The 15,571-nt window shown below is 40.5% G+C and overlaps 1 protein-coding gene across 6 annotated transcripts in view; it reads left to right on the top strand.

Moving 5' to 3' along the window:
- DOCK7 (dedicator of cytokinesis 7) overlaps nt 1-15,571 on the top strand; it is a 156,459-nt gene that overhangs the window by 94,905 nt on the left and 45,983 nt on the right. For all 6 annotated transcript variants that reach the window (XM_090049422.1, XM_090049421.1, XM_090049419.1 and 3 more), the window contains exons 16-26: nt 318-388; nt 3,293-3,431; nt 3,728-3,829; nt 3,981-4,067; nt 4,763-4,994; nt 7,590-7,754; nt 8,545-8,714; nt 13,347-13,436; nt 14,366-14,461; nt 14,563-14,703; nt 14,867-14,980. In XM_090049422.1, coding sequence (XP_089905548.1) covers nt 318-388; nt 3,293-3,431; nt 3,728-3,829; nt 3,981-4,067; nt 4,763-4,994; nt 7,590-7,754; nt 8,545-8,714; nt 13,347-13,436; nt 14,366-14,461; nt 14,563-14,703; nt 14,867-14,980 — 1,407 coding nt within the window. The remainder of the gene's footprint in view (nt 1-317; nt 389-3,292; nt 3,432-3,727; nt 3,830-3,980; nt 4,068-4,762; nt 4,995-7,589; nt 7,755-8,544; nt 8,715-13,346; nt 13,437-14,365; nt 14,462-14,562; nt 14,704-14,866; nt 14,981-15,571) is intronic.

The following is a 15,571-nucleotide window of genomic DNA, read 5'->3' as shown; positions in this document are numbered from 1 at the left end:
CTCGCCTGTGATCTTTGTCTCTTTTCCTCATGCAAACTTAGGACCTTCCATGGCATGACTCCTACTGCCTAATATACAATGAGCCCATGCTTCATCAGCCAAGTCATCAGCTGTTGCCTGTGTGTGCCTTGTTTGTAAATGGGTTTATTAAATAATAATTAAGAAGATCTATTAAGACATACAGAAAAGAAGGGCAAATACTCTGTGTGTAAATTGATGAACTCAATTGACTGATTTTGTACCAGTTAAAAATGTTGTCTTATGTGTCAACATAACATAGGACTAAACCTAAACTACTTTTTGGTTGTTTCTTGCAGGTCATTTTTGGTAAATCCAGCTGTCCTGAATTTTTCAAGGAGGCATACACAGCTGTTGTCTATCACAACAGGTAAAATAGAAAAAGAGCCTTTTAAGAATGAGTTGTTCTAATTACCTGCTGTCTTACTGTGGTGTCCCTTCACTGCTGCATATGTGGAGAAATGCAGTGGTGAATCATTGTCAGTGATAAATAAAGAACAATATGCCTTATGTTTATAATATATAAAATAATTATAGCACCTAATAAAGGTAGGCCTTGGTCCTTCAGTTACATATTTACAGTCTGAGGGCGTGATTCTCCTTTTCAGTACATGGATATACCTCAGGAGTCTCTCTGTAAGTTGGTGGTATCAGAAAGGTGATGTGAACAGCAGAATATATCCTAAAATGCTCTGTCCCACTCTACATTGAGCTCTAGCTTGATCCAGCGTATGAAGCACCTGCTCAGTTCTTCAAGGTGGATTGCATACCTTGCAGCACTGAGCTGAAGGCTCTGACGCAGACATCCCCATTCCAATTAGCACTCCTTGTTCATGTAAATAGTTCCATTACAGTAAGTGAACAACATGCATGAATAAAGAGCTCTCATCTGAGTAAGTAATACAACATCTGGCTCTGATTTTGTATCTGGCTCCTACTAGTTGTATTTAAAATGCATTTAAGGCGAAGGCACTGTTCACTTCAGTGGAAGCAGGATGGGGAGTGATTATGATGTATAAAGCTTAGTGAAAACTGTGTTTAGTCTAGAGTCAGATTAACGTAAGCACTTGATTAGTAGTTGTACAGATACCAAGAGTGAAATGCTGGCCCCATAGACAGATCTAGGATTTTGTGATGGGAAGTGTGGGGGCTATATTCTACTCCCAGTTCCTTCCCTGCTTCCAGACAAGCATACCATGTCAGGGGATCAGCAGCAGGGAATTTTTTGAGATCCCAAAATCATTTAAGAATTATTTCCCTGTCCCACCATTCCCCACTCTCAGCACTCCCTTTCTCTGCCTCTGTTCTCAGCAGCATGTCTCCTCCCTTCATTTGCCCTTCTTCCACCTGCTGTTGCCACTGTCTCAGGCTGATGAGGAGGTGGAGGATGTTCCAGAGCTGCTTCTACCCCATTCCAGCCAGGGACAGCAATAGCGACAGTTGGGATAATCCTCTCTGCCCAGCCCTGGGTGTTCCCTGCTGAGCAGCTCTGGAGCTCTTCCCCCACGGATGTCTCAAACCACAGCTCTCCAAATTCATTGCACAGTGGTGAGGGGCTCCCTCCAGAGCTGCTGCAGCAGGCTCGACAATGGGTGGGTTTCCAGTTCTGTGTTCCTGGGCTGCCAGGGATCACTAGGGAAATGGGCAATGAGAGAAATGCGCCTGCTGCTCATGCCACTGTTCTCGCTGAACCAGGCAGGAGTGGCTCTAGAACCCCCCACCCCACTTAGCTTGGGATATCGGGGTCAGCGGGGACAGCAGCAGAGTGAGCCCATGCAGCTAAGGATGGAGACGTGGGAGAGTGAGGGCTGAGGTTTTGGGGGGTGGAGAACAGACAGGATTTGGGGATTTAAAAAAATGTCTGCTGTTATTCCTAACTGGGTCTTAAAGGGGGATGCATCTGCCCCACTGCATCCCCCCCAGATTCCTGGCTCCATTAACAGTGAGGCTGTAGTCAATAACAAAACTCCCATTGACTTTGGTGGGGCTAGGATTTCAGTCAGATCTATACGGAAGAGGCAGGTACTGTTTTCCCCACCCCCCTGAAAGTAGGAAGAAAATTCACCTGATTTACCCTTACATGAGGAATGGCTGATAATACTGTTCAGTCATCTGCTTTTAACCAAATAAGTCATAAGGGATGTGCACCAGTTGTCTTTTAAAAAGCAAAGACATTTGTATTTTTCTGAGACCAGCTCTCGGGTATGAGCACTGGGGTTAGTCCACCGCAGTAGTGAGCAGCCATCTGACAAAGCCAGACTCAAGTTGCTGTGTCTTCGCTGACACTGCGCTCTGCGTGCAGCTACGACTTTCTGTTCTGTGTTGCCAGAAACTGAGCTGCTCTAGGATTCTTGCCCAGTGAATTGTTGTGGGAGAATTTGTCTGTACTCCTGGGAGCATGGGAAAATGGTAAGGCACTGGAAGACTGTAACCATTTGTGTAGTCTAGCCTGCATCGGAATGATATTATGATCAGATTACCAGCCCAAGTGAAGAAACACCAGAGCTGTAGCGTACCCAGGTAGAGGAGATCCTAAAGTACTGTCATGGCTAGGGGAAGCTCTCATGTAAGAATTGGAATTAGTGCTTCAGTAAAGGCAAAGTTTTTTGGAAAATCCCAGGCAGCATCTGAAACCTTGGAATCTTAACTTTCAAATGGCATGAAACATTAGGCTTCAGCCAAGACAACTTCTTAGCCCAAACTGAACTTTAAGTATGTGAGGGGCACAGGGCTGGCATGCTTCAAGGTAAACACATGTTTAAAAGTGCTTTGTGAATTGTTGCCTTAACTGGCCTGTTAAACTCTTCTTGAACTTGGAAACAGGAACTGCAGATTATGACTAGCTCTCAGACAAGACACAGCATGGTGCATCAATTACAAATCTGAAGCTAGTTAGGTTTTACAGTAGACTAGCAAAGCAATATTTTTTGACTGTTAACATGATGACCTCCATGTTTAAAGTACAACATACACAGGAGCAGAAAAGCTTTTGACAGAGCAATACAAATGCTTTCTGAAATAGTACTCCTTTACAAGCATTAGTGTTCAGAAAGTGAAATGTTTAATCCTTTAAGATATTCCATTTCTTTCCTTCCTTTCATATGCTTTCTGAAAAAGATTTGGTCTCGCACGTACAATACAAACAGGATTTTGGAAAAAGTGTAAGTCAAAAAATAAGACACGACATGATTGAATTTGGTTACCTGAATGCCAGTAGTGATACACATCACAAAATTTGTTCCGTAATTAAATTGACGATTTTGTCTTTAAACAGATCGCCTGATTTCCATGAAGAAATTAAGGTTAAGCTTCCAGCCACTTTAACTGACCATCATCACCTCCTCTTTACTTTCTATCATGTCAGCTGCCAGCAGAAACAGAACACTCCCCTTGAGACTCCAGTTGGATATACAGTAAGAATCTCCTTTGCTTGCTCTTTAAACAAAATCAGATTGTATTCCAAAGCAAGCTGTGTTTGTAGGACCTTGGTTTACATGCCATTAAGCATCATTATTAGCACTTACACATGACATAATTTGTCATTGCATGATGTGATTTGAATAACACTGCAATTTGTAAATATGTGTTATTCCAGTTTATCACACATTGCAGTAGCTATGTTTTCATCCATAAAGTGCTTGAGTGTGATATGAAAACCTATGAGGCTTAAGTGAGGTCTAAGACATGATGTATTTATCCTCCTCTTAAGTGGATCCCGATGCTTCAGAATGGACGCTTGAAGACTGGTCAGTTCTGTCTACCTGTTTCCTTGGAGAAACCACCGCAGGCTTACTCTGTGCTTTCTCCAGAGGTTAGTTATTCCTCATGTTTAAATGTTTCTGCAGAACAGATGAGTCAGAAGCCACAGATGATTTTGAAATGCTTAAGTTTTCTGGAGGGCTGTGGTTTGCACTACCTCAGCTGTAGCTTGATTATTTAATATTTTCATGAACTTCTTATAGGTGCCCCTTCCTGGAATGAAGTGGGTAGATAATCATAAAGGAGTTTTTAATGTGGAAGTTGTTGCTGTATCATCTATCCATACACAAGTAAGTGTTAATATAGGTTACAGTAGCACATAAAGCTTTATGTTTAAAAGTGGCAGCACCATTGACACTGAATTTTTATATAAGCTGCAGTACATGTAAAAAAAAAAAAAAAAAAAAGTAGTAAACATGTGTCAACTTCAATGAATGCTAGAAATAATAAAGAATATGAAGTATTGAGATGACTGAACACAGAACCATTTCTCTGAACTCTTCCTTCAATGCACCAGTGGAGTTTGGACTGAAGTTGGTGAGAGTTTTGCAAGTAGCCCTGAGAACAGAATGGCCAGCAATACTTTCAGTTGTTCAGATATTACATTTAGATACCTTGAGTGAAGCAGAGCTCTCACATTTGTTCTTTTTCTATGTTTGTCTTCCCTTTTCACTCTGGCTCCTCTGTTTAACTTTTTACTTTTCTAAGTTTATCCTCCTCTTATTTCTGTTCAGTTTGCCAAGTCAGCCTGTAGTTATTTTCACTAATGAGTATTTGCGTGTTGTTTTATAATGCATATGTACATTTTGAATGCAACATTTCTTTTAAAATACGTATATTATTTATTACATTTATATGTGGTTGGGAGAATGATTTCAGTTGGTTTGGCTTGATTGATATTTTCTCAATAAACAGGTAACTTCTAGTGGCTCCCATGAGACCTTAAAAGTTAAACAGCTAAAAATCTCTTTTTGTCTGTGCATAGGACCCTTACCTTGACAAGTTCTTTGCCCTTGTCCATGCTCTAGATGAGCATATGTTCCCTGTGCGAATTGGAGACATGAGGATTATGGAAAACAACTTGGAAAATGAATTAAAAAGCAGCATTTCAGCTTTAAATTCATCTCAGCTGGAGCCAGTAGTACGCTTTCTTCATCTCCTGTTGGATAAATTGATTCTTCTGGTAGTAAGACCCCCTGTCATTGCAGGCCAAATAGGTATTTTATTTGATTTTAAATTTTATAGAATTATGTAGCTGCTGGTTTGACACTTACAATTTTGTACATAATGAAGAAATAAACAGCCGTATTTAGGCTTGTGTTTTAGAACTGCAGATATACTATGTGTCCTCAAAATAAAGCATGCTGGCATCTAGATCTGTAGTGATCTACACACTAGAAATATCTAATGGAAAGATTTTTTGAATTGACATCGATGCCCAGTTGGAGGTACTTTACAGGGGCCCAGCTTTGAGACAGTAGTCACTTTTGGAAATCGAGGCCCATTAAGGTTTCACAGTGTTAAGATGTGGTTTTGCTAATCACTTCGGAATATCTTTGCTTAGATAAGGGTAGATTTAGACATTGTACATTCGTGAGATTGTAGTGGATTTGATTCTGTCAGCATGAGTAATTCCTCCTTTCTCTCGGTGTTATGGGCTGTGCTGTGCTTAAATAATGTAATTGAACACTGGGTGGAATTTCTCAGTATTTCAAGTCCTGCAGTTCAAACACAGGTGAAGGTGTTACTGCTCTACTTTCTGAACACACCTCAGAGAATTGTTTGCTTGGTAGGATAAGCAAGCAAGCTTGGTCTGATATGGTGTGCTTTTGATAAGCACAGATGCTTTTTCTTCTCAAGCATGCACAACAGGGATGGATAATACTCTGTTGGCTACTTGTGAATGTCAAGGCAACTTGTGTTCTTAAGTTATTTAGGCACTTTTGAAATCTTACCCATATTGTACAGTGGCATCTTGCATGGCCAGGAAGAGAATTAAAATAATTTAAATGAGCTTATTAAAGTTACTAGAGTTGTTCCAGTAGAATAAATTTGAAAATTAACTAGCGTGACCTCCACACTGAGTTTGCAGTGACATGTATTCTATGGCAGCTCAGAGACTCAGCTTGTCTAAAAGGACCAGGGAGTTCAAAGTATAAATATCAGCTAATAAAGTATGGACTTTGATCTCTGTTCTGCTCTTAAGAGTCAGTGAAGTCGCACTGAAATTATATTGACCTTACTTAAAGCAGATTTTGGCCCTTATATTTGAAAATGTAGCAGACCAGAGAACATTTTAAACCTTGGAATCAACTCTAAGTTACACCAAACCAGTTTTGCATCACTTTTATCTGAGTAAAGAGGTGAAAAGTGTAGTTAAGTCCTTAGTATTTTAAAACGTTGGTTGACATTTTCAAAGTAGTGAAGTGAATGGGAGATGGCTCAATCCCCTAGCTTGCTTATTTTCTTTTACAAAAGTGATTTGTTTGGGCAACACAGTGGTTGCCTTGTTTTGAACAAGATGTGGAAGGTCCTGTTTTTGAAAGCTCTCAAATGGTTTGGTTTGTTTTGGTTTGTTCATTGTGCAAGTCCATGAAACTAGTGGCTGTCTTTTAAGTAACTAAGGACAAATACACATTTGAGTTGCAAATCTAGGCCAACCCTTATCTGATTAGATTGTTTCCCTGTGTCCCCCGTAGGTTTTCCAACTACTCATTTTTAAACATAACTTCTTCAGATATACCACTGGGTGGTTCTTGTTGCTACACTAACATTTCAGTTGTTACTGGACTGATTCAGAATAGTTAATGGAGAACATGTTGTGAACTTCCTGAGATGTTTTTTCTACTATTAGCCAGAGGCTTGATACTGAACCTGTTGGAATTAATGACAAAACTAGTGACTCCAGCCCTCGAGTCTTCACATTTGATATTAAACAAAATGGAGATTCATTTCTATAGGTCACACTTCTTCTTAATCTTTGTTGGAACTGGTCTCAAGTCTTCAAAATTTCAACTAAAATTTTTGAAATGAGCATCTCTTGCTATTTTATGACCAGCTTTGCTATTTATCTCCTAATTGTCCATGTCTAAAATTATTGGAGGGTCATCTTAAATTTGTCCTCTCCACCGCTGCAGCAGGGAAAGCACTGGCAGGGGGGGAACACAGCAGGGAGGCAAGAGGCAGGGGAGGCAGGCAGCCTGATCCCAGCCCCTTACCCCCCTCCACTTTGCCCCCATGCCACTTCCTCCTGCCCATGGACTGCCCGCCCACCCTCACATTTGCTCCCTGGTGTTTGCTCCCCCACCACACATTCCCCCCTTCTTGCCTACCACTAGCCACTTGCCTCTCCCCCATCTCCTTCCCCTTCCTTTCCCCCTCCACCACTGCCACATGTTGCACTCCTAGGTGACTCCATGCTGGGTCCCTCGCCACTCTCTGGCTGCAACCTGGGTCCTGTGCTGCTTCTTGGCTCTGTGCTCATTCCCCCACTGTTTCCCTGACTCGGCAGGGAGCAGTGCAGGACCCGGCGCACAGCCAGAGAGCAGTATGGGAAGTGGTGCTGGGTTCTGTCCTGCTCCCTGGCTCTGTGTGGATTCACTCCCCGTTCCCTGGTTCAGCAGGGACCTTGCACAGAGCCAGAGAGCAGCACTGGCCCCAGCACTGCAAGCGGGTTCTCAGTTCTAAGACAAAGCTTTGTTTTCCTCGTGATGAATGGGGGTAAAAAACCTTGTCTTGGCATCAAGTAAATATGGTAGATCATAAGCACTGCTGAGAGTCTTAAAAATCAATTCCCTACTTATCCTTTTCAGTCAACCTGGGACAAGCATCTTTTGAAGCGATGGCATCGATCATAAACAGACTCCACAAAAACCTAGATGGAAACCAGGACCAGCATGGCAGAAACAGTCTTCTCGCTTCTTATATTTATTATGTTTTTCGTCTGCCGAACACCTACCCCAATTCTCCTTCTCCAGGTACTTTTACTTTCTGCTTTTAAAATATGTTTTACTGAATTATATGTTGTGTAAGTTCTTCTCTGTATTTTAGCCAAATCCCAGGAAGAATATGATTCCTACGTTAGGTCAGATGTTAGCAGAGAGTCCTGGTAGGTTCCACCCAAGTCCTGACAATAACTTACACCTTGATTTCTGCAAAGTAGCCCTCTGTGAGATGAATTGAACAGTACTTACTTTTTTCAAAACCTGAATTAGTTGATATTTGTGAAGGGCTTTGGGATGGTTAGCTTACTAGTGTTGTGGCAATTGCGAGGAATTATTTTTATCCGAAGCAGAAAAAACTTATTCTGAAGAGTGAAATTCTTTCTTCTTGTGGAAAAATACAGGTATGCACAGATTCTCTTGACTGGACAGCCTGTGCTTGACACACCAGTTTGGAGTGGAGTCCATGTGACATAGACTGCATTTGTGACTTGGGGCTGGCAACTTGGTTCCAGACACAAGATAGAGCAGCCACTAGGCTGAGTTTCTATGGGTCCCAGTAACCATACTAGTTGTCAGGGATCAGTGGACAAAGCAGCATTCTGATTATACTCTGTTTTTCGAAGTCACATACCCTATACTGGACAGCTAATCATGGTGATGGCAGAGGAGTAATTACAGCAACCTTTGCCATCAGAAAGGTTTCCCTTCTGACTAAATTTGTCAGGACACAGATGGTATGCAGCAGCAGACTTTCCATGATCAATATGTAATACAGTTGTCATACAATGTGTAATATAACAGTACACTCTTTATGATATTGTAGGTCCTGGTGGTTTGGGAGGATCAATGCATTATGCTACCATGGCTCGATCAGCTGTCCGACCAGCAAGCCTTAATTTGAATCGCTCAAGGAGTCTTAGTAACAGCAACCCAGATATATCTGGGACACCAACCTCACCGGATGATGAAGTTAGGTCAATCATTGGAAGTAAGGTATGGGTGCACTGCTTAGGGTCATAGAGAATCTCCCATATTTCTCTTTAAACGTAAATTTAAAGGAAACTTGAACACTATTTCTTTTAAAAGTTCTTATGGCTGGCTCCTCATGGTCTTGTCTTATGTTGGTAAGGTGGCTGGTACTTTGCTCCCAGAACACTTGCCACTCTATTTGCCATGCTAAAGATGATGAGAAGGAAAAAAAAAAGACCAACCATATCCTACTCCATCTTCTAAGGGTCCCCAGCATAAACTGGATGATGGGGATGGGGACAGGATCCCTTCTGGGCTTAGTGAGCAGTAGGTGAAGGTGTAACTTTTAGCATGCTACATATGCTTCTTAGCTGCCATTGTGAACACCCTTAGGGCACAGTAAGAGAGCCTTTGCCTGAAGTGGATTAAACCTTCTTGTACTTAATACTCACTAAGAGTGTCCCCACTGGAAAGCAGTGCAGAACCCCCTGCTTGTTTACTGCACGCTAACTTCCTGTGTTTTCTTAGGTATAGATCCTCAGCTGGTATAAACTGTAAGTGCAGTGAGAATTAACCCAGCTGGAGGCCTGCCCTTTCCTCCAACCCATTGTTTCTCTGGCACAGATTTACTTTCTGAACCACTTCAAAGAATGTTTTTCTACCCAGTCCTTCAAGAAAATTAGTGAAGCAGTTTGTTGGTACAGTCACCCACCTGGGGCACCTTGACATTAGGGGAGACTTGATCTGAGAAAGAGATATCACTAGTTTTAAAAGAACAGGAGTGTCATTTTCTTCCCAAACAGGGAGAAAGGAGAAGTTTTGGTAGGTGAATCATTATTTTTAAATGAAATCACGGAGTGGAATACATGAATGTCTCACTAATTAAACAACCTTGACCTTTTGTGAAATGCCCAGGGGAGTAATATGCATATGGAATTTACCCAGGATATTATAGGCTTTATACATGCTGGATCGTGAATAATGTGGCAATAGAAAACAGAAAGAGATTTTTCTTCCAGAGATGTGTTTTGCACTTTAAGTAGCTGCTGTGTATCTGCTGTTACTGGAGGTGATTCCTGATGATAGCTTGGTTAACGAATACAAAAGCTCAGTATGAATATTCAATACCTAAGTTACATGTAATCATTTCTACTCATCAAAGCCAGTAGAAAAATCTGAGTACCTGTATAGGATGCTAAAATCGCCACAAATGTGCAGAAAAATCCAATTGCATATTCCCAAATAATGATTTAAGCAAAACCTACTAAACAGTCTTCATTTTAGAATAGGGCCTATTGTCGGATGCATTCTATATTGAAAAATTGTCTATCGGATTATTTGATACAATTGTACAAACTACACTCTGTTGTAATGCAGATATTTTGGTAGATTTGATTTAGATAAACTCTTGAATTCTGAAGTACTGTAGTTACCTCCGTTATAGGACCACTTTGAATTTGTGAAATATAGATAATTTGGGATCTGTCATTTATCTGGGGTCTCTCACTTAGTTTTCTTTCAGTATCTGAGGGCAGAGACCACACTGATGTTATGTCAAATTTAGTGATTGCCTTGACGTGGTCTTAAAGCTATTTTAAGCTTCCTGGAAACAAACAGAAGATACCAGGCACTTATGACTGCTGTCATTTTATTAGGCCCTTATTCTGCATGTGGACCTGCGTAACCCAAATTTGCAATCTAGTTGCAAGAATAAACCTCATAATTGCTAGGAATTTAATAGGATTTGTGTTCTTTGTAATGAGGAAATTTCTGCATTATCAAAAACTGGCTCCTGCTTTATACATTTTAATTACACATGCAGCTTCATTTTAGTGGATTCTCCCACTGAAGTAATTAAGATTAGGCATGTAATCAAAATTACATGTGATCATAAAGGATATGCAGGAGTGAGATCTTGGGTTCTGATTCTGCAAAGATTTAAGCATGAGTTTAACTTTAGCTACAAATGGTGCCGTTCACTTCTGTGCACAGAATGCAAAATTATACATGTAAAGAAGCCTTCCCAAGGCTGATTCCTCTCTCTTGAAAAAAAACTAAGAATAAAATACAATTTTGAAGTACGTATTGTTAATATACATTGCCAATGGGTCTGTTGAACAAAATTTTACACTATTGTGCTGCTTCGTACTAGATTGGTTAATGTGTCATTTATGCCATAACAGTGAGGAGTGGGTTTTAAAGTTGTCTCAAATTGAATGTAAGTTTTAAACACATGAGACAAATTGTTTTTCTCAGTGGTATGCCCCTTTCCTGGGAGCTTCTGCTTCAGGCCCAAAGTTTGCATAGATATTCTAAAGTTCTCTCATTTAGGTGGGCATTGCAACTCATTTGTGAATTTGTTTGTTATCAGTTGTATGTATCAGGATAACTATTTTGATGCATTATATAGCAAGGTGATCCAAAGTCCTTTTAAGACAAGAAACTGAATTTAGCCATCTTTAGATCGAGCCTAACAGTTTACACTGTAAAACAGTTTCTGGAATAAGCCCAATTTTGGTTTCCCACATTATCTTTTAACTTTCTTGTGAAAGGTAAAAACCTGGCTCTTTTCCAACAGAAAATTAGCCTATATGATCTCCTGGCAGAGGCAAATTTTGGGGACAAGCATCATATTAATTAGACCAGGTTTTTTGAGATATTAGAATTTGAAAATCAGGAATGTTGTGCTATAAAAATGAAAAACAAAACATTTGGTCTGAGTGGAAAATCCTTTTATTTTCCTCTCCGGTCCTTGTTAACATCTAATATACAGGACTGTTTTTTTCCCAATTGGCTGGAGTAATTTGCTGTGAACACGCTGCTTTATCTCTTCAGAGTTTATATATTTTCCAATAGGGCATGCAGAGTTTCTGAACACAGTAGGGCAAGTAACCTGGGTTGAAAAATACAGAAACCCAACAGGCTATCCTTTCTAGTTTCTGTCATCTACGAGCCAGATTTTTCTTTGTTTCATTGGTGTGCATTTGGAGTGACCCTGTAAAGTCAGTTTTAAACTATTATAAACAAGAGCAGAAATGTGGTTTTGTTGAGTGCAGAATTCCAGTGTAACAGGGTAGCCTGGACAGGGGCCTTCAGCAATGTTGATGTGTATGTGTGATGAAAAATAATCAAATAACCTTTGGAACTAAAATTTCTCAGTAAGTGCCTGAGACTTTGGGTTGCTTTAACAGTACTAATTGGTGATGTGTTTGCGGGAACACGTTTTGATTTCTTTTATGAATAACATTTCTCTACGTCCAATTATTGTATGGCATGCGACATGTAATGTTTCTTTCCTTTCCCAACTGCTTTCTATTATATGCCCAGGGTTTAGATCGCTCCAATTCCTGGGTAAACACTGGTGGTCCCAAAGCTGCCCCATGGGGATCCAACCCCAGTCCAAGTGCAGAGTCAACACAGGTGGTGTCTACGTTTGAGGTTTTTTGGCTGATATTTCCCTGTTGAACATCTTTCCCTTTTTAAGTGTAAACCTTGGTTTTGGTGGCTTGCTTTTTGAATCTTTGAAAAGCTAGCAGTTTTTATTTTTTAAATCAGCACTTTTTTGTTTCTACCACACTGCATGAAACCACAAAATACATTCATAACGTGTTCCCCTCCTTTTGTGTAAGTGGCTGCTGGTCTGTGACATTAAGATACTACAACTGTTTTCCTTTTTTTAATGTTAGTTCCTCCTTTGGGTGGACCACATTTCTAAAGCAAACATTAGTTAGAGTTCCATGCTGCATCATAGTTGTCCATGTTTGCTTTTGGTTTTAATGTTGCAAACCATTTTACCATTTCCTTAAATCATTTAATATTCATAGTCAAGCAGTTCTTTCTTTTTAAAGTGAAGGTTGGGCTGAAATGTCATTAAACCAAAATTGCTATACATACAAAAGTTGGAACCCATCCTTCCTATTATGTAAATGAATCATCTCATAAGATGAAGCTGTACCTGTTCTTTGTTGCAAAGTATGAAATTTGTAGTGGCTTAAATGAGAGAGATTTCACTTATTTACCTATAGCTGCCTGCTGCTTGACACTGCATGGTTGCTTTGAACATACCTCTCAACTTCCTGTCTCTTTAAACTCAAATTAACCTCACTCTCACAAACATTTGATATAAACTCAATCACATAGAGGCAAATTATTTCCATCAGAAGTGTTGAATCCTGAAATTGAGCTCATGGATACCATTGTGTGTGATAAAAAAAAAATAATTTCATGTAATTTTTCCCATTCCCTACCCTGATAGGGTTCTTGTGGACCACTAGACTGTGGTAGATTGAGAGGTATGGCACTAAAATGTTTGATAGTATTACGTTCCTGACATGTGCACGTTGACAGAATTTAACTATGGAAAAGTTTCATGCTTTGCAGTATTAAATGTCTTTGTGCATAAAAAAATGCATTGATCTAAAGAAACTATACATCTTAAAAAAAAAAATCCAGATGTTTTTTATTGTTACTGTTGAAACCAGATCTACATATGACTTAAGAATTTGAGACGGTAAAAAAAAGAGAGCGTGATGGTGTAAAACCCCATAACACCTACTGTTGAACAGGATTTTGAAAATGCACACTGTCCTTGAGCTGCAAAAACCATCCACAGCAAACTTTAATGTGCTGTCATCCTTCATTCATCTCACTCCGTAGGCTATGGATCGAAGTTGTAATCGCATGTCTTCGCACACAGAGACGTCAAGTTTCTTACAAACATTAACAGGACGATTACCAACCAAAAAGGTAGATTTCAGTGAAGACAAATGATACGGTGGGGCAGGGAGATCAAGTGATTATGAAAATATGATTCAGTCTGTCTTTTATTTATGGCCTGATTTTCAGAGGTCATTGGGAACAGCTTTTGCTGGGCATCTTGGAATATGTCCATGCCCATTTTGTTTAGAGCCAGATTATTCAAGGCTTAAAGCACTATTAAAATACTGCTCTCTAATGATGTAAATAATTTATTCTTATGCAGTGAATTGTGTTCACAAAATCTGCAAAGCCAGATTCTGACCGTTCCCTGATCACTAAGTCCTAAGTGACTCCATGGACTTCTTTGGAGTCACTTTGGATTATCACATTTAAAGGAGGCAAGAATCTATCTGTTAGGTACTGTCAGTGACACAAAATATATGGACCTTTTGAATAATAAAAACACTACCACCATCTGCTGCTAGCCTGTATTGATCTTGGAAGAGGAGGATAATTCAAGAAGCTGGTTTTTAGCCCATATGGCTTCCCCCCTCCCTGTTGTATAGCTTTGCTAAAGTCCTTTCTCAAAGGAAATAAAAACCTTTGTACAAATCACTCTGTGTCCACTTTTTTGCTCCCTTTTCCTGCAAGAATCAGATGAGGCAGAAAGGTAGATTTTTAAACTAATTTGAGCACCAAACATTTTTCTTGAGGGGGATAGGAAAATTTTTTCACATTTACAATCTAAATTTGGACCAAGATGACGTGAAATGTACTCACTTCACACATCACAGCATTGTCCTACATTATTATCCTGGGGGAGGTTCTTTAAGGGACATCATTACTGCTTTTGTGTTCTCATTTATTATTTTGCTTAGCCTCACTGTTCACCATATTTTTCACGTGCTTCCATTCTTCACGTTGTGTGGCAAGCAAATCTGGGGACTTGTGCTAACTTTGGATTTGCATCTGCTTAGCTTTTTCATGAAGAACTGGCCTTGCAGTGGGTCGTTTGCAGTGGGAGTGTTCGGGAAGCCGCTCTGCAGCAGGCATGGTTCTTCTTTGAGCTTATGGTGAGCTAATTGCCTACAGCTTCAATCCATGGTTTTAAAAACCTAAAAAGCCCACAGTTTGTAGTGTCATGTTTTCCACAAATGATATATATTTCCTATAGGTGAAGAGCATGGTGCATCATTTGTATTTTGCTGACAAACTGGATGCTCCAAGGAAGAATCGCTTTCCGGAGCGTTTCATGGATGACATAGCTGCTCTGGTCAGCACTATTGCCAGTGATATAGTTTCACGGTTTCAGAAGGTAATGGCAAGCAATTAAACCTCACCCTGGTCCAGTCTTAGGCACCTGCCCTACAGCTTGTTCTGTATAGGTGCAGCATTTGGGATGTGTATTTGAAACAACTGTGTTATCCAGTATAACAATGCTTTCTTCCTTGCATTCTTTCTTCTTTCCTCCCATTTAGGATACTGAAATGGTTGAAAGGCTCAATACCAGTCTTGCATTTTTCCTCCATGATCTGCTGTCCATCATGGACAGAGGGTTTGTCTTTAGCCTTGTTAAGGCCTACTACAAACAGGTAAACAGACAAATGTTAGGACCTGGCTGAGTACTAGGGTGTGGCTCACTGCTGTACCTTGCTTAGGACTGGCTATAAGGCAGGAGCACAGTGTTCCACTATCTTTGTGTCTCTGTAGAAAATGTAGGTTCATCTGTCACTGTTCAACTTGTGTTCCTCCATCTCTGATTCCCCTCTTAGTTGCACTGTGTAAATCTAGTGCACTCTACACTATGCACTGGCTCAGGCCCTCAGTCTCTGCTCAGGGGCTAGCTCAGATACCCTCACCCTTTCTGGCAACTCAGGAAATTATTGCTTGAAGAGCTGCCTGGGGTAATCTCCCCATATCTCCTGCAGCTCCCCCACCTAGTCTACTGTTGCAGCCTTTTATCCAGCTGTTGTTAACCAGGTGTTGGACTTAGCTGCAGCTGGGGAGGAAGTTGTTCTGTCCATCAGCCCCTTGGTATCTGCTGATTGGAGGTCTGATGCACCTCATCACAGGCTTGAACCGCATACACCAAAATCTGTGGGGCTCCAGGGGTCTTTGGAGCCTAGTGTATGATTTGTTAACCTGAGCGCTTGACCTGCTACCCCTTTGGACAACATACTGTC

Source organism: Crocodylus siamensis, chromosome 5, assembly GCF_052110815.1.
Source record: "Crocodylus siamensis isolate JL-2025a chromosome 5, ASM5211081v1, whole genome shotgun sequence".
Classification (NCBI taxonomy): Eukaryota; Metazoa; Chordata; order Crocodylia; family Crocodylidae; genus Crocodylus; species Crocodylus siamensis.
The sequence above is the reverse complement of the archived record's forward strand: the minus strand, read 5'-3'. Positions and strand labels throughout refer to the sequence as shown.